Here is an 18,244-nt window from a genome sequence, read left to right as displayed (position 1 = left end):
ATAGTTTTAAACAAATAACTCCTTTCAAAAAATTCTTTTTCAAGCCTCTTTTTAATTCCTTAAATAACCTTTTATTGCACTTAGACTGTAAAAAACAGCAGCAACCAGAGCAAATCCTTGCATAAGCTTAACACCCCCAGCCATGAACTTAGGTTAAAAGCAGTGTCAAATAGTGGTAATAATGCCGATCAGCTGCTGCTCCCTGCAAGAGGTAGTGCTGTGGTGACTAGGGGTGTGTTCTGGGCTCAGGTCTGTCTTGATACCTTGCTGACTGGCTCTTCTTCCAAGGCCATTACATTGTTAAAACAAAGTGGAATACAGGAATGAAAAATACCCTTTTGCTGATTCTTCTCTGTGCTGAAGAAAAATGGAGATAAGAAGAGTTTGGGTTCCTTTTTTTCAGTGTGATATTCTGCTTTAAAATGTTCTAATTATAAATTAAAATGAGATTGTATTTTTACCTTGGTTTTGTATTCAGTTTGAGGTTAAGGGAAATGATGAGAAGATCCTTGAGAGCTGCTGGATTGGGCAGACATGAAGCTGGTACTTCATCAAGTGATCATCAGGATCCAGTTTCTCCACCAATAGCTCCTCCCAGCTGGGTTCCAGATCCTCCTGCAATGGATCCGGGTAAGCCTACTTATGTATCACAGAATGTAGAATGATAAATTTAATAAAGGAACTGTTGGTTTTTAAGGTGAATCTCTTTAATTTCCACATGAGACTAAAATACCTAGTGTCATTGAGGTAACAAGACGTGCTTTAAGAGTTTACTGAAGACATAAAAGCTGTTTATAAATCCAGTTTGTGTCTTTCTGACACTGGTGTCAAACTTCTGTGAAGTGTGTTTTGTAATGTTGAGTTACATCACTAATCTAGGAATGTGGCCGTTTGTAGGGAAGAGTACCAGTTGAATACAGAAAACCTGCAGTGTGTTAGACATTGCAGAAAGAGCATGTTGTTAGGGATGTTTTTATGTATTGATATACATCCTGCTGTTCTGTTTACTGAAAGATGGTGACATTGATTTTATCCTGGCCCCCGCTGTGGGATCTCTTACCACAGCAGCGACTGGCACCGGCCAAGGACCTAGCACCTCCACGATACCAGGTGAGGACACATCTTCTCTGATTATGCTTTAGAAGGAAAATGATCTCAAAAGCTGTCTCTGCTTGCACAGGCTTTCTGCCTATGAAAATGCCTCTTATCAGATGAAGACTGGATTGAAGCAGAATTTCACAAGTGTGCAGAAAGTACATGAAGCACCATGCGATTTTATGTAAAAACTATTTTATGCCTGGGGAATGACAAATATGTAAAGATATTGTAATCAGTATCAAATTGGGATTACAGTCTGTATTTCAGAATGTAATTTGGAAGTGAAATTTACAGTACTTCAGTGAAGTGTTGCTGAAACTGGCAAACCACTGAATAATCAATCTACTGATTAATCATCCCAGTGAAACATCGAATTATTTACTTTTCATAGTTAGTCATTTTTTATGGAAAAACTGTTTCTCTGCAATTCTTTTTCTCGTTACAGGTCCTTCTACTGAACCATCTGTAGTGGAATCAAAGGATCGGAAGGCAAATGCTCATTTCATACTGAAATTACTGTGTGATAGTGTTGTTTTACAACCTTATCTTCGAGAATTGCTGTCGGCCAAGTAAGGATTTTCATATGAATTTTCACTATTCTTTGTAATGTTTTGTCACCTGAAATTTATTACATAGAAGCCTCCTTAAAAAGGTTATTTAGAGGCACATTTATTTAAAGGAGAATGTTGGAATGTTGGCTGTTTGCATCCTGCATTTCTTAAAATTTCTCTATTTCACAGAAGTAAAACAAATATAAAAGGTTGATTATTTACCTGATGTTTTTTCTGTTTGCACAAAATTAGCAGTGCTAAGTTTTCATATATTTGTTTCCTACGTCTTCTGTTACACAAAAAAATATTCAGTATGTTTTAACTTGTCTGCTGTTTTTCTCCATAGGGATGCAAGAGGCATGACACCGTTTATGTCGGCAGTTAGTGGCCGGGCGTATCCTGCTGCAATTACAATTCTAGAAACTGCACAGAAAATTGCTAAAGGTACAGCAGTTCCAGTATTTATTAGTGTGTGGTTTCCTTCTAACATTTGGCATATGTACAGATTAATTATTTACAGCACTTTTTTTGTGAGTGAAATATGTGCTTGAGCAGTGAGTGAAGGTGGTGAACAGCTCTTTCGAAAAGACTGTGTATTGCTGTATCTTTTGAGAGTATCTTCCTCTTTTGTAGTGTGTTTTATAGGTTTCTGAGTGTTATTGGTTTTGTGTTCTTTATAGTCTTTTCAGAATTTCATTGCTTTACGAACATCAATGGATTAAAGTAACATTTTTCAGTAGTACCTGGAACTTCTTTCTTTGAATTGCAAAATTCAAATATGATAAAGCAGTATGCCAAGCTGAAGCCTGTTCCTGTAAAGGCTCCTATACAAACGCATTTTGTGACTCTTCCCACGTTGGTATTTAAGAGAAGTATGTGAAGTTAGACTTAAAGAGAAACTCAGGCAGGTTAGAACTGTGGTGTGACGAGGTCTGTAGGACTTATAAGAGTATTGCCCATAAATGATTTTTTAATTCTTCAAAATGGTGTTCCACTGAATTGATTAGCATATCAGAGAATTCAAAACTTTGGAAGAGTTGGTGACTATTTTCCGGGCAGCAATTTGCAGCAGCTTCTACAAGAAATGCCTCTAATGTGACAAGCAGAAAGCTTTCTAAAGAAGCTGTTTATTAGAACTTCTAATCCTGTGTGGGATTCAGGAATGCCAAATGTCTGTCAAGGATGGGTTCTGTTGGTGGATTTTGTTATTTTTCCAGGTTATTTCTAACATGGGTATTGTATTGTTTTTTTAGCTGAAGCAACTTCGAGTGAAAAAGAAGATGATGTGTTCATGGGAATGGTTTGTCCTTCTGGTACAAATCCAGATGACTCTCCTTTGTATGTTTTGTGTTGTAACGATACATGCAGTTTTACATGGACTGGAGCAGAACATATTAACCAAGTAAGGCTTTTCTTTTTAAGTAAATAAATGTGCTTCAACTATGTATTGTGTTAGTCTACTAATCTAACTTTTAAATTATTAAAGTTGCATTGTTTTAATTGCTGTGACTTTTAAGTCTGCCTCCTCCTAATTGCTTTGTACTCTCCAAGTTGGCTCTGTCGGTCAGAACATGGCTTATGCGCGTGGCTTTGGCAAAAATTCCTGTGGAAACAGCTCTCTGAAGACAGGGAGTAGTCTTAACTAACAACAAAGTTTCACTTTCTAGATTTGACTTACTTCTAAGTCAAGGCATCATTTTGAACAAGTGCTATTTTATTGTAACCTGAAATGCTATGAAATTGAAAGCCCTGTAGGGAGAAAACTGTGTATAATATTTTTGGTAAATTTTTTTTAGGATATATTTGAATGCCGAACATGTGGCCTATTGGAATCTCTTTGTTGTTGCACAGAATGTGCAAGGGTCTGTCACAAAGGACACGACTGCAAGTGAGTATTGTGTTCTGTTTCTTATAAATAAATCAATATTTTGTAGTTTTGTTTGTTTACGGATAGTTAATATGTTTATTCCTTGGCTGAAGTGTTCAGATATTGGAGAATAGGAGATTAATATAGTATGGTAAATATCTTCTGTTCTGCTCAGTTTTAGCTGCCAAAATTGCGCTGGGCGGGGGCTAAACCGTGACATCTTCTTTTCCTTCTGCTTAGTAAGATTTATTTCATGAGTCAGAGTTAAAAGAGTAACCTGAAACAGTCTTGTACTTTTCATTTTGCAGAGTTAGAGTAAATGAATTAAGTCTAACACCCTCAAAGTACTTAACATTCTAAGAATAATGTATCTGAATAATACTGTTTTCATTTAGAGAGTCTCTAGGAGTTTTCTGAAGCCAGTGAATCATGATAACAAACCATTCTTTTAAACTTCGAGAAAGAAGTGTAGTGTGGTATATTAATCTAAGATCTACTTTAATAAAGGGAAAAGTGAGCAGGCAGTCAAATGAACGGTCGCAATGTCTGTGATTAAACAGCCAAAGCTTGGAAGCTGCAGGTGTTTTGGAAATGTTACAGCATTAGTATCCTAGCTATAATAAGCTAACAGATACAATTGTAAAGATATTCTCAGCATTGTAACAATTACTGAGATTTTATTGCACGTCATAAGGATTTCCAGTTTAACTGTCCTGGCTGGAGGCTGTTTGGGGAAGAATAAATGGTCTTGGATGAGTTTTACTAAGGCACTATGAAAAGCTCTATAGTGAAACTACCCGCCTAAAATGAGTATGGGGGAAAAAAGAATAGCAAATGCCAATTATTTCCAGATATAAACTCTGCATTTCTCTTAAGCAAGGTTTTGGCATTTTGCTACTATAATAAAGCAAACACTCTCGTAGGAATCTTAATGTGTACACTAACACCCTCAGCCTGTGTAGAAAATATTCGGTATGTTATTGAACAGTGTTGGAACTCACCTTATCTATTTCTTGTAGGCTCAAACGAACATCTCCAACAGCCTACTGTGATTGCTGGGAAAAGTGCAAGTGTAAAACACTAATTGCTGGACAAAAGTCTGCTCGCCTTGATCTCCTTTACCGCCTGCTTACAACCACAAATCTTGTGACCATGCCAAATAGCAGGCAAGTTCTCAATTGCAATGACTAAGACAGAATAATTTTTATTATTTTGAAAAGTGTGGCATATAATATCTCCACTAATCATTTTTCCATTACAGAGGAGAACATCTGCTGCTGTTTTTAGTACAGACAGTTGCAAGGCAAACCGTGGAACACTGCCAGTACAGACCACCTAGAATTAGGGAAGATCGTAATCGTAAAACTGCAAATCCTGAAGGTAAGAGTTGTTTCAGTGGAAGAAATGGCAAATTCCGCATTTCAGTACCTCTTTCTTACACTGCTTTTTTGCCTTTAGATTCTGATATGCCCGATCATGATTTAGAACCTCCTCGATTTGCTCAGCTTGCTTTGGAACGTGTTTTGCAAGACTGGAATGCACTGAAGTCCATGATAATGTTTGGCTCCCAGGAAAATAAAGACCCGTGTGTATTTACAAATAGTTGTCAATGTAAAGTTTGATCTGATGTTTGAGACCTGCAGACTTATATAAAATTTATTTTCTTTCTTTCTGTTTTTTCCAAGTCTTAGTGCAAGCAGTAGGATAGGTCATCTTCTGCCTGAAGAACAAGTTTACCTTAATCAGCAGAGTGGAACTATTCGCTTGGACTGTTTCACACACTGCCTTATTGTCAAGTGTACAGCAGACATTTTGGTAAATGCTCTTAATGTAGATTTTCTGAATAATGTGATATTATAGTGTATCTCAGGTGGTATGCTTGGAGACTAACTTGAATATTAATTAACTTCAAGTTAGTTGGTTTTATGAATTTATACTGTTAAGACTGTGGTATGCCTTTGAATCTTAATGTGTTTTGTTTCATGCTTCTAAATTACACACCATTATTGGGTTGTAATGACCTGTTTCTACAGCTCTTAGATACTTTGCTGGGTACTCTGGTAAAGGAATTGCAAAACAAGTATACGCCAGGACGCAGGGAAGAAGCTATTGCTGTTACAATGAGATTCCTGCGTTCTGTGGCAAGAGTGTTTGTCATTCTCAGTGTGGAAATGGCTTCCTCCAAAAAGAAAAAGTAAGTAGTTGGAGGGGGGGGGGGTGGTGGTTGTGGTGGTGATTTGGGGTTTTTTTTATTCAAATACTTTTTCTCTTATGTGAGTTAATACAAATCAACAAAAGAGAAACATCAGAATTAATTTGCAGTCTGTAGGCAGTGTTGTGTGGAAAGGTGCAAGCATCAGGATTGCACATGTAGCTTTGTAATACAGTGCTTTTTAAACACACTTATTCATGCTGAACGTTTCTGTTTAAAATGTTAGGATTTTTTAAAGTAGGTTTTTTTTAACATGTTAAGATTAATATCTGTGGTTGTTTGTCAGTAATAATTTGATATCCAGTCTTAGTCTTCAATTCTTGAATAATAAATGTTTTTTTAACTGACTTGAATAGCTGTGCATATTGTTGCTAAACACATACAAATGTATGTATCTGTTAAAGATAATTGTCCTGACTTGTTGAAAAAAACTTGACATTGCCATGAAGTTTTTTGTACAAAAAGATATATATGTGACTTCTATTTTTCCATATTTCCTTTTCTAGCAATTTTATTCCACAGCCAATTGGAAAATGTAAACGTGTATTCCAGGCGTTATTGCCCTATGCTGTTGAAGAGTTGTGCAATGTAGCAGAATCTTTAATTATCCCAGTCAGGATGGGAATTGCACGTCCTACTGCACCGTTTACTCTCGCTAGCACTAGTATAGATGCCATGCAAGGGAGTGAAGAGCTGTTTTCTGTGGAGCCTCTGCCACCTAGACCATCATCTGACCAGTCTAGCAGGTAGAATTCAATAAATCTCATTATTTGTTCTTTTCAAAGATTTGTTAAAGGTGGTTTTAGTTTAGGTTTTTGTTAGCATTTCATTAACAGAAGTATGCTGAAGCTTCTTATTCCGGCCAAGCATTTTGGCAGTACTTTCCTACTGACAGATTTCTACAGTAGTTTACATTCGTTGTAACAGCCGGAGGTCTACATCCACTTATTTTGCGTTTTTTTTAAAAGTTCTAGTCAATCTCAGTCATCCTACATCATAAGGAATCCTCAGCAAAGACGAATCAGCCAGTCACAGCCAGTTCGTGGCAGGGATGAAGAACAAGATGATATTGTTTCAGCAGATGTGGAAGAGGTCAGTTTTCTTTTTCTGTGTTGTTTTTTCTTCTCAGTACAGCACATAATGCATTGGTACATACTTTATCTGAGCCAGAAATCCACTTATCAAGACCTCCAGCTTGCAAAAGTTAATACTTAGTACTTCATGATGTCCTTTGTGCCATGAGCATTCTGTTTTTACAAAACTTTTGATTGTTGTTTTGTATTCAACAATATTTAGTCGTTTCAGAGTATACTAGGTGAGTTGCATTTGACAGAATAAAGTATGATTTAGAATCCAATGCATACATCTGTAATTTCCTTCATACGTAATCTTGTGCTACATTATACCTCCCTGTTGAAAACTTCAGGTCTTTCAGCAGATGGTTGCTATTATGTAGGTCTTATTAGAGAACTAGAGAGTCATCTGCCAGGATGATAGTTCTTCAGTATTTAAAAACTAATTCTAGGTTTTGTAGTCACTTTACCCTTTCAGCATTAAAATCTAGTGTCCAAAGCTGTCTTTTATTTGTGGGTTTGATTTTTTTTCCCCCCCCCCCACAACGCTGTGGACTATACAACCCTGCACAACTGCTGTAGCTCTGAGTTCACTTCCTATTCAGTTGTGAGGTTATCTTTCTTAGAGGTGTTTTTTGTTTCTTAGTTTCAAATTTTGCACTACATTTTTTAAAATATCTGATTTATCTCTGATATGGAAGATATTCTGGCATAAAATTACAATGCTTTTTCCAGGTTGAGGTAGTTGAGGGGGTAGCTGGTGAAGAAGACCATCATGATGAACAAGAAGAGCATGGTGAAGAAAATGCTGAAGCAGAAGGACAGCATGACGAACATGATGAAGATGGTGGGTATAAAGTACATCATGCTCATTGCTGCTTGGATGAACAAACCAAGAAATATCTTTGCTGTCACAAAAAATTATTTGGGAGACTTGTGTGAGTTGAGAGAATTCAGTGGTTTCGAACTACACATCTTTCAAAAGTAGATGGGTAAAATTACAGATAACTTGTGGTAGGCGAGCACATGAGCATTTTTATTTTTCTATTTATACATGAGAAGGATTTTTAAAAATACCCACAACACCAAATGGTTACTATGTGCTTAGTTAACAAGATCTGTTTTGCCTTTTGTATTTCCTGCTGTAAAATGTTGACATAAACTATTTTGAAGGACTAGAAAAATAGCTCAGCTCTTATGTGACTAATGATAGTATGGTGGTTATGGTAGATATGTTCTCAAAAGGGATCTGAATCATGGTGACCCAGTTTTCAAACCAATCACAAAATATTAAATTATGGTTCAATATTTTGTCCACAAAATCAGTCCATTATGTATGAAAATTCTTGATGTTAATGTGACTTGACTTGTGTTAGTTAGTTTGGGAATAGGTACCTCAAAGCTATGATTTGAAAAAAAAATTATTATGTGCCTTTATGTTTCTAGTAAGCCCGTTTACTCTACAGGAAATCTGTTCACTTGCTGAGCATTCAGAAAATTTAATTCTCAAAACTTTAACTTGAATAGAACCTATATTTTTTAAAGAGAATTTTTTTTCAAGCTTTCAGGTGTTCCCTAGGTATTTAAAGAGCATATGGTTAACTGTCCTAATAAGTGTGCATGAAGAGTTGTGGAGTCTTTTGGCTTGAATGACTAATTCTGAATCCTTTAAAATCTTAATTTTCAGAGTATTGAATGTGTACGTACAGTACAGAGTGAGAGGGCCAGGGTTTGCTAATTGCTGGAAAATAAGAAAATATACTTGAAGTATTGCTGTGTGTTTGCACTGCTTTTATGACTTCTCCCTGCATATGTGTTAACTCCTGCTATAGTTAAGAGGCTCTGGATTTTGTGTAATGTGTCTTATATGAGACACTACAGTCATTCCATTTTTTTCTTTCTAATGAGGTGGTTTTTACGTTGTTTTCATAGGCAGTGATATGGAGTTGGATTTGCTAGCTGCTGCTGAAACAGAAAGTGACAGTGAGAGTAACCACAGTAATCAGGACAATGCTAGTGGGCGCAGAAGTGTTGTCACTGCAGCTACTGCTGGGTCAGAAGCAGGTACGCCGCATCATCTTGTGTTTAATCTAGTTGTTTCTGTTTAGACTTTAGGATTAAGTTGTACAGGAAGAAGGAAGTTTGTTAGCGATTGAATATGACTTTAACAAGGGCAGGACTGGCTTCACCTAAAAAATACTATTCTTTTCTAGACTGTATACAGCACTCCAGAGATATACTGGAGAAATTACTTGCTTCGCAACTAGATTGGACAGAGCAAGAATTACCTGGTTATGACATTTAAACAAATAGCTTTCCCTTGTAGTAATCTGGTTTTCTCTTTATTTTTTTTCCTTTTCACTCAGCTTCTTCCTTCCCATGTCTACCTTCTCCACATTTCCTGTTTTTACTTCGCTTTTCCTTTACCCATAATTGTAAGGTACTGCGCAGAGTTTTTGGACACAGAGATGTGCTAAAATGTGGCCAGTATTTTTTTGGTCTTATGGAGCTTCTGCATTTGTTAACCAGAGGTTACCTTGCACTCTTGTGAAGTGAAATGAAATGTTTTCACTCATTTTTAGTGTGGAAGTTAGGTATAGTTTAAAACAAAACACAAAACCTGATCAAGCATTTTAAGGCTTTTTGAAAGAATCTACAGTGCAGTTTGGAAGCATAATTTTTAGAATTCATTGCCTGGAGACAGAATCAGTGAAGAATTTTTAAACCAAATTACTTCTTAATTTATCTTTTGAAATGTAAGTAATCTTGCTGCTTTTTCATGAAAACTATGGAAAGTAGGCAGTATTGCTATATGGATAATTTATAAGTGGTACTTGAACCTCTGTAGTACATGTAGGTTTTTTTCATGGAGAAAGTTCACAACGCTGACATGATACCTGTATACATGCGCTCATGTGCAGTTGTCTCTTACTGTTTATTTCTCATTTTCCTCAACAGGAGCTAGCAGTGTTCCAGCATTTTTTTCTGAAGATGACTCTCAATCAAATGATTCCAGTGACTCTGATAGCAGCAGCAGTCAGAGTGATGACATAGAGCAGGAGACCTTCATGCTTGACGAGCCTCTGGAAAGAACCACAAACAGCTCACATGCCAATGGTGCTGCCCAAGCTCCCCGTTCCATGCAATGGGCTGTACGTAATACCCAAAACCAGAGGACCACTAGCACTGCTCCTTCTAGTACGTCAGCCCCAGCAGGCAAGTCTGAGTAAAATGCATGAGTGTCGGTTAACTCTGGTTTTGTTCCTTCCTCTATTTTCACTTCTTAAGTACGAAATATTATTTGTCTTAAAAGGGCAATGCTTACCTTATCTTGACTGCTATAGTTCTGAATTTGAATTAAAAAGAGGAAGGATTTGTTCTGATTCTTAGGAAAAGAGTATGCTTACTGTATCTAGTTACAGTTGTGGTGTCACTAATATTTACAAGTTTATTTCCAGAAATGTTCATTATATCAGTCAATACAGAAAATACATAGCAAAGACTTAATAAATCTGTTAATGTCATGCCTTCTTTTATGTTTAGCGAGTTCAGCGGGCTTGATTTACATTGATCCATCAAACTTACGTCGGAGTGGTACCATCAGTACGAGTGCTGCAGCAGCAGCAGCAGCACTTGAAGCCAGCAATGCAAGCAGCTATTTAACATCTGCAAGCAGTTTAGCAAGAGCATACAGTATCGTGATACGGCAGATATCTGATCTGATGGGTCTGATTCCCAAGTACAATCATTTAGTATACTCCCAGATCCCAGCTGCAGTGAAGCTGACTTATCAAGATGCAGTTAACTTGCAGGTAAGAATGTCCAAATCTCTCTAGGGAAACATAATTTCAATACAGTTTTGGGGTTTTTGTAAATAAAATTATAGAATTGTTCAGGTTGATAGTGACCTCTGAAGATTGCTTTAGTCCAAATTCCCTGCAGGGTCAACAAAGAAGGCTTCTCAGGATTGTGTCTGGTTAGGTTTTGAGTATCTCCAAGGACAGAGACTCCACAATATCTCTGGGCAACCTGTTAACTCAACTCTTAGTAAAAAGGTGGGATTTTTGAGGTTTAAATGGGCTTTCCAAGTGTTTCAGTTTGTGCCTATTGGCTGTTGTCCATTCATTGGATATCACCAAGAGGAGTCTGGCACTTTATATGTAATACCTTTTTATCAGGTGTTTGTACACGCTAATGAGATCTTCCTGAATTTGTTTCTTGAGTCTAAACTGTCCCAGCTCTCTCAGCCTCTCCACATATGAGAGACAACGTAGGCTGAAGTACCTGTAGTTACAAACTCCATTAAATTGTTTGTGTTCTGAGTATGCATATTCTTTCAAAAAAACAAATTTGTTAGGATGTTAGGGTGGTTTTCTTTTTTTTTTTTTGTTCAAGTAAGTCTGATGATCTCTAATAGTTAAGTCAGGATTGATTGCTCTGGAGACACTAGTGATTTCTGCTAGCGATCTTTTGCCCTGTTCTTTCTGATGTGAATTGTTGAGTCTATAAAAGAAGAAAGCAAGGGCCAAATCAGCAAATGAGATAAAAGATTTGTACAGGTGAATTTACTGTTCACTGTCCATTGCTTTGGGGACATGATCATCCTTTCCCTGTTATGTGCAAGTTCTTTATCACTGTGCTCTTGGATGTTGATTTTGAAAATATATGTAAAATACATCTTTAGAGAAAATATTTGAATAAGGCGACTGATATCTGGCATGCATAGAAAGAAGTTTTAGAGACTAACAGCACAGGAGGAACTTCACTGTGTTCAGGAAGTATGTGTCAACTTTCTTGTGGGTGTAGCGTATAGAGTGAAATCACCTGTATTGGATTTAGTAGAAAAATCAACTGTCAGAATAGCGTCACAGCTTTGAGGAACCCAGGAAATGAAGTGATGATGTATTTTCTTAGTAGTACTGTGTGTTGGGATGTGAAAAGTGGATGACAATATATTTACTTGTAATTAAGCCAGAAAGTATTTTGTATGGCTCTGTTTCCATAATGTATTGGTAGAAAAAGGCTTCTGATTTGGGAAAGCCAAATATGCACCAAGTGATAAGAGCTGCATACCACTACAGTAAATCAGTAGTCTTAGAACAACCTTGGGAAACTGTCCATTGATCATTCTTCAGTGTGGTTTTACAGCCTCTTTGTTTGTAGAGAATCAGGTGTAACTGTAAAAGCCATGGTAGAGGCTTATGTTGATGTTGCATCCTCTTCATCTAGTTCTGTTGTTTGCAAGACTCATTAAGTCTCTCATTTGCTATAGAACTATGTAGAAGAAAAGCTTATTCCTACTTGGAATTGGATGGTTAGTATCATGGACTCTACTGAAGCTCAGCTGCGTTATGGTTCTGCGTTAGCTTCTGCTGGTGATCCTGGGCATCCAAACCATCCTCTCCATGCTTCTCAGAACTCAGCCAGGAGGGAAAGGATGACAGCCCGTGAGGAAGCTAGCTTAAGAACACTCGAGGGAAGAAGGTATGAAAATAGTTTCATTACTGCATGCAATATGAATTACCAGTTTTACAGTCAAATCATCTTCACTGACTTTTTAGGAATCTTAATTTTGAAATGCAGCAGTGTAGTTACTGTTTTTATTTCAGTTGGCTGTCTGTGTTGTTGCTACTATTTGGTTTATTCTGACTAGATTCATCTGGAGTGTTAACTTTTTATAATATATTGGACCTGAGCTGCTTTACAGTAAACCGTAAAACTACAATTATTATTCTTATTATCATACTGCATGGGGGGGGATGACATTTTACATCCCTATTTCAAATATAGAAACTAATACCTAAAGGATGCGTTCTACTCTGATGCCTAATCTGTCTTTATTTGATCCTTTTCCTTCACTAGACGTGCTACCCTACTCAGTGCCCGTCAGGGAATGATGTCAGCTCGTGGTGATTTCCTGAACTACGCACTGTCTTTGATGCGTTCTCACAATGATGAGCACTCAGATGTTCTTCCTGTTCTAGATGTCTGTTCACTAAAGCACGTAGCATATGTTTTTCAAGCCCTTATTTATTGGATTAAAGCAATGAATCAACAGACAACATTGGATACTCCTCAGCTGGAACGGAAAAGGTATTGAGGCTGACTCATAGAAACAAAAACTTATGCCTGTGTGTTTCAGTCCTTGGCATTATTGCTCAGCAGCTCATATAAATGTATACATATACCTAGATGTCTCTCTCTGTGTGTATGCAGTAACATGCATATTATAAAAAGAATATATATACCGGTATATAATGTGTGTATGTTTGATTGATAAGCCTGTTGCAGTATCCTGTTCAGATCTTTTTATGCCAATTGCTGTAAAAGCTTTTCTTACCATGAAAATTGAGTTTGATTTCTAAATCCACAGCAGCACCTCTAAAAGATGCACTCAGGACAATTTCTTAGCTGAAAAATGCCACCTGCCTCTCACATTTAACATGATAACAACTTATTTAGATTTCTGTCAAACAAGAATGGCTTGGGAGAAAATGTTGAATTCTAGTACAATGAGCTTAGTAGTTCTGTTTTCCATTTGGTTGGGAACATTTGAGACTTGGTTGATAATTTAAAGCACAGTAGGGAAATCAAGAGCTGAAAATATCCTTAAGTTGAGAATCCCTTCTACTCCAACTGTAGTATTTTACAAGGTGCACCGATTAATTTTCAGAAAGTTGTAAAATTTTTATTCTTTAGAAATGTTCTTTGATTTGAAATGCCAGTTGCTGATCGTAGTGGTTGTCTACACTATCCATTCCCATATCTTTTTAAGTTTTGACATAAGGTACAGGTAACCTGAACAATCCTAGTCAACAGTTAAATAAATGCAAATATTTGCCCTTTCCTGTCCCTTATTTTCGATATTGCAGGTCAAGCTTCACTTTTCCTTTTCTCCTTAAATTTAGTAACTGTAAAATACAAGGAATGGATGTTTTAAACATATATTGGACTGCTGCTTTAGTTCCAGTGTTGTGTTCACTGTATCTTGATAATGTAAAGCTAGTTATGACCTCAAAATGTGTACTAGATGAAGTTGTTGTCAACAGTAGTTTCCTCACAAGTAGGGATAATTTAATACAGTAACTGATTGAGTTTTGTGCTGGCTGACTTCTGTGGCTAGAGCTTTAGCTTTAAGCCTATTCCAAGCAATAATGTACTTCTAGAATCTGCTTTGTTCCCCCGAATTTGCATATTTAATCCTTTCAAATACTATTCATCAAAGAATTGCAAAATTCCCAGGAAGGAAACTTATGAAGGCATACAGCTTTTCTGATAAAAGGCGAGTGGTTCAAATGCAGGCAGTCAGTTGCTTATGTTAGATGGTGTTTTAGTAGTCTATATGAAACAAAATCTTATCAGTCATAATCTAATTTCAGAATGTATTTCACAATACACAAACTGCCAGAAATGACTACTAATCAAAGTTCTTGATCCTTTTTATAATAGTGTGAAATCAATTTCTTTAATATGCACCTTGCAGACTTACTTTATGAAATGTAATCAGTGACATTTATTTTTCACAGGACTAAGCGTATTCTACACCAGTAAATTTTAGAATAGCAATCACTTTTACATTTCTTCCACTAATGTAGGGTTCCTAGGTATTTTTGTTTTGACATAGTCTTTACAATCAGTCGTAATGGTCACTGTCTGAAGCTGTAACTTTTTAGATCAAACTTGGTAGGTGGCCAGAGTTGGTGTGTGTAACTCTACAAGCAGTGTAATGAGCGAGTACGTAGAGTACCACTCACTACTTTGATTTAGAGTGAGTTCATTCTTGTTATAGAGTGAGTTCATTCTTGTTATGAATAGCTTTCAAGTACACTTACTGCTTTTATTGATTGCTAGAGGTGTGAATGTTTTGCCTAACGTTTTCTTCAAATGGATTGACTTCTCTTTCTCTTTTTTTCCTCTTTTCTTGCTTTTTAAGAACTCGGGAGCTTCTAGAACTGGGTCTTGACAATGAAGATTCAGAACATGAAAATGATGATGACACCAATCAGAGTTAGTATACAGAAACACTTCTGTAATATGCCAAAATGAGACACTTAGTGTGTTTTTTCCTTTAGCTAGCTGAGATTTTGAATTAATTTTGCTACTTGTATATGTTACATTAAGGCAATAAAAAATGTCGTTTTAAAGTAAGTCCTTTTAGTAAGATTTCCTTACCATTGGTCCTTTACCAAATTTCTTCTTGCATTGCCTGTTCTCATTTTGGGGCCCTCTTTTTGTCTCCTTGCTCCCTACACTGCAGAATTTGTTCCCTTACTTATTCTACGCAATGACAGAATTTAAAATTTGAATCAAAGTTAAACTGTTTGTTTATTTATTTATTTATTTATTACCTGATGAAACTTCTGCTGAAAATGGTAGAATGTGTGCTCTCTGTATAGTCCATATAGTGCAGGAGTGTGTGGTCGGTACAGCTAGTTAGAGTAAAAATAATAAAAGTGATTACTACGCTAATTAATAAAAATACAAGATTTGTGGAAGCATCCTGCAGGAATGTTAAATAAATTCCATCTCTCTAAATTTCTGCTCCTCCAGTTAGGTAATGAAGAGGGAAGCATATTGATTTTTGGTATTTTAAATCCTTTGCTTTTATAACTGTGAAAGTTGAATTGAAATCTTCTCTGATATTTAGGTGCTACACTCAACGACAAAGACGATGACTCCCTCCCGGCAGAGACTGGCCAAAACCATCCGTTTTTCAGACGATCAGACTCTATGACCTTCCTCGGCTGCATTCCACCCAATCCTTTTGAGGTTCCTCTGGCAGAGGCCATCCCACTGGCAGACCAGCCCCATCTGTTACAGGTGACATCATAGATGGTGTTCTGGAAGAAAACTGCAGTTTACTTTTTCATTTCTAACTGAAGTATATTACTTACTCAGAATGCTTTTGTTAATTTTCAGCCAAATGCTCGCAAAGAAGATCTGTTTGGCCGACCAAGCCAGGGTCTGTATTCATCCTCTGCCAACAGTGGGAAGTGCTTAATGGAAGTTACAGTGGATAGAAACTGCCTTGAGGTAGATTTAAAAGTTTTATGACAATACAGTAATTTTAAACTAGTACCCTCATTCCTTAAAAAGACATGTTAATGCTTTCAGAGAGAATTTTAAGTAGCTTTCAGAATGATAACTTAAAAGCCCAGTAAATGTGAAAACTTGGATTTTTTTTTTTTATGAAAAGTAAACTTTTTTTTTAAATATAGGAAGTTCTACTGTTACTGATTTATAGCATATTTCAGGCAATATTTTTAAAGGCTTCAGTACAATCCCAAGTTAATTTTGAAACACCAGTTATATAATCATTTGTGGTATAAAGAATTAAATCTCTCCATAGCCAAGTAGATCTGACTTGCCTACAGACTGAAAGTTAAATGGCAAGCGTATGGAATGCAAACATAAAGTGGGAAAATGTTTTTTCGTGTTTGTTGAAATGATTGAGGTTAATGTGGTTTAACAGGTTAATTAAAGTGCTCACTTTTGTGTGGTTTAAAAATTATATGTATGTAATTATATCCTGAAAAAGCCTTCTAGACTGCTTTGAAAGTGCAATTAAATTTTGCTTGCCCTTGTTTAGGTTCTTCCAACTAAAATGTCCTATGCAGCCAACTTAAAAAATGTTATGAGCATGCAAAATCGGCAAAAGAAGGAAGGGGAGGAACAAAACGTGCCTGTAGAAGAATCTGAAAGTTCAAAGCCAGGGCCTTCAGCTCATGATCTTGCAGCACAACTGAAAAGCAGCTTGTTGGCAGAGATAGGATTGACAGAAAGTGAAGGACCGCCTCTCACATCTTTCAGGTAGTTTGAGTTAAAAATTACTCTACAAAATCTTCCTGAACTGATGAAAGGATATTTTGGACTCTTAAAGCCTTCTTAAATTAAAATAGGTAGCTTACTTTAGTTTAAATTTGTAGTTTGTGTTTAATAGCTTCTGGATTGAACAGTTTAATAGTCTTCAAAGAGGTCTATACAAGCTGTGGTAAAAGTCCTCTACTACTTGACATCCTGATGCAGGCCCTGTGATGTCCTGCGTAGCAGAGTTTTAAAACTGGAATTAACAGTTTGCCATGTGTGTCTGGGGATACCGACCACACTTTATGCAGTTAGGGACTGAACTGCCCTGCCTTTGAATTACAGCCTTTTTAAAAGACCTTGAAGGCAGAGGGTTAAGAATAAAGCAGTAGTACAAAAATGTGTCTGAAATATAACTTGATTTTGCCCATCTGTCATTTTTTCCCTCCTCTCAGGCCACAGTGCAGCTTCATGGGCATGGTTATATCTCACGACATGCTGCTGGGACGTTGGCGCCTTTCTTTAGAGTTGTTTGGTAGAGTATTCATGGAAGATGTCGGAGCAGAGCCTGGATCGGTATGTATTTCGCAGTATAAGGGCAATTCCTTCTACAACTTAATGGTGACTCTCCCTCATTATTCTGATTTTTGGTTTTTTTGTTTGTTTTTTTTATTTTAAGATCTTGACTGAATTAGGTGGCTTTGAAGTAAAGGAATCAAAATTCCGCAGGGAGATGGAAAAACTTAGAAACCAGCAATCCAGGGATTTAACGTTGGAGGTAAAAAATGTTAGTTTACCTTTTGATTTTGTTTTCATTAAAAGTTGAATTATTGCACATTGCAGTAACTCGATAGGAGAAGTTGTATTTCAGTCTGCAAGCAGGTGTCATAAACTTTGCTTTGTGGGCTGTGTTCCAATCACTCCATAGTTTTTCACAGTCTAACTGTTGTTTTCTGAGTCTGTGCAGAAGAGTCCAGAAACTTCTTCTGAAGCTGAAAGTTTCTTAGTCTGATGATTGGTAAATGGAAACTTTTTACTTCTCCTTTTTATTTTTCCTAGGTTGATCGAGACAGAGATCTTCTAATTCAGCAGACCATGAGGCAGCTCAACAATCATTTTGGTCGCAGGTGTGCTACCACTCCGATGGCTGTACACAGAGTAAAAGTTACTTTTAAGGATGAGCCAGGAGAAGGCAGCGGTGTAGCACGAAGCTTTTATACTGCTATTGCACAGGCTTTTCTGTCAAACGAGAAACTGCCAAATCTAGATTGTATTCAGAATGCCAACAAGGGTACCCATACAAGTAAGTGATGCACAGCAGCTTATCTACAGATAACATTCATAAAATCACTGGATGCTTTTTTATGTTGAAATACTTGGCATTGTCTCAGAGATCTCGTCAGCTCAGCGTAAGAACTGTGAAAATGGTGCATGATGGGGTTTTTTTCCTGCTTTCAGAAACAGGAATTTCTTGTTTTTCTCAAAACAAGAGTCTGCTTTATATGCTCTCAGCTTTATTGAGCATCATCTTCTCCAGTAGGTAATAACTGTCAAGATTTTAGCTAGTAAGAGCTTATAGATTTTAATATGACTACTCCACTTGGATTGTCACAAATACATTTTAAGGTTTCTGAAAGTA

At 36.8% G+C, this 18,244-nt stretch overlaps 1 protein-coding gene across 11 annotated transcripts in view; it reads left to right on the top strand.

Annotated features, from left to right (window-relative positions):
- The window catches only part of UBR5 (ubiquitin protein ligase E3 component n-recognin 5), a 91,947-nt gene that overhangs the window by 61,651 nt on the left and 12,052 nt on the right, over nucleotides 1-18,244 (top strand). For 3 of the 11 annotated variants that reach the window (XM_069854454.1, XM_069854455.1, XM_069854449.1), the window contains 26 exons: nucleotides 479-630; nucleotides 1,015-1,110; nucleotides 1,544-1,667; nucleotides 1,996-2,093; nucleotides 2,903-3,051; nucleotides 3,446-3,537; nucleotides 4,536-4,682; nucleotides 4,778-4,896; nucleotides 4,975-5,101; nucleotides 5,202-5,331; nucleotides 5,550-5,710; nucleotides 6,235-6,474; nucleotides 6,697-6,820; nucleotides 7,537-7,648; nucleotides 8,734-8,865; nucleotides 9,760-10,021; nucleotides 10,349-10,613; nucleotides 12,074-12,285; nucleotides 12,664-12,894; nucleotides 14,735-14,808; nucleotides 15,449-15,621; nucleotides 15,721-15,834; nucleotides 16,391-16,611; nucleotides 17,061-17,181; nucleotides 17,285-17,392; nucleotides 17,665-17,908. In XM_069854454.1, coding sequence (XP_069710555.1) covers nucleotides 479-630; nucleotides 1,015-1,110; nucleotides 1,544-1,667; nucleotides 1,996-2,093; nucleotides 2,903-3,051; nucleotides 3,446-3,537; nucleotides 4,536-4,682; nucleotides 4,778-4,896; nucleotides 4,975-5,101; nucleotides 5,202-5,331; nucleotides 5,550-5,710; nucleotides 6,235-6,474; nucleotides 6,697-6,820; nucleotides 7,537-7,648; nucleotides 8,734-8,865; nucleotides 9,760-10,021; nucleotides 10,349-10,613; nucleotides 12,074-12,285; nucleotides 12,664-12,894; nucleotides 14,735-14,808; nucleotides 15,449-15,621; nucleotides 15,721-15,834; nucleotides 16,391-16,611; nucleotides 17,061-17,181; nucleotides 17,285-17,392; nucleotides 17,665-17,908 — 4,028 coding nt within the window. Of the gene's footprint in view, nucleotides 1-478; nucleotides 631-1,014; nucleotides 1,111-1,543; nucleotides 1,668-1,995; nucleotides 2,094-2,902; nucleotides 3,052-3,445; nucleotides 3,538-4,535; nucleotides 4,683-4,777; nucleotides 4,897-4,974; nucleotides 5,102-5,201; nucleotides 5,332-5,549; nucleotides 5,711-6,234; nucleotides 6,475-6,696; nucleotides 6,821-7,536; nucleotides 7,649-8,733; nucleotides 8,866-9,759; nucleotides 10,022-10,344; nucleotides 10,614-12,073; nucleotides 12,286-12,663; nucleotides 12,895-14,734; nucleotides 14,809-15,448; nucleotides 15,622-15,720; nucleotides 15,835-16,390; nucleotides 16,612-17,060; nucleotides 17,182-17,284; nucleotides 17,393-17,664; nucleotides 17,909-18,244 lie in introns of all 11 variants that reach the window. The other 8 variants (XM_069854458.1, XM_069854457.1, XM_069854453.1 and 5 more) reach the window with 6 other exon arrangements.

The sequence above is a fragment of the Phaenicophaeus curvirostris genome, chromosome 3, assembly GCF_032191515.1.
Source record: "Phaenicophaeus curvirostris isolate KB17595 chromosome 3, BPBGC_Pcur_1.0, whole genome shotgun sequence".
In the NCBI taxonomy this organism is placed as follows: domain Eukaryota; kingdom Metazoa; phylum Chordata; class Aves; order Cuculiformes; family Cuculidae; genus Phaenicophaeus; species Phaenicophaeus curvirostris.
The sequence above is the reverse complement of the archived record's forward strand: the minus strand, read 5'-3'. Positions and strand labels throughout refer to the sequence as shown.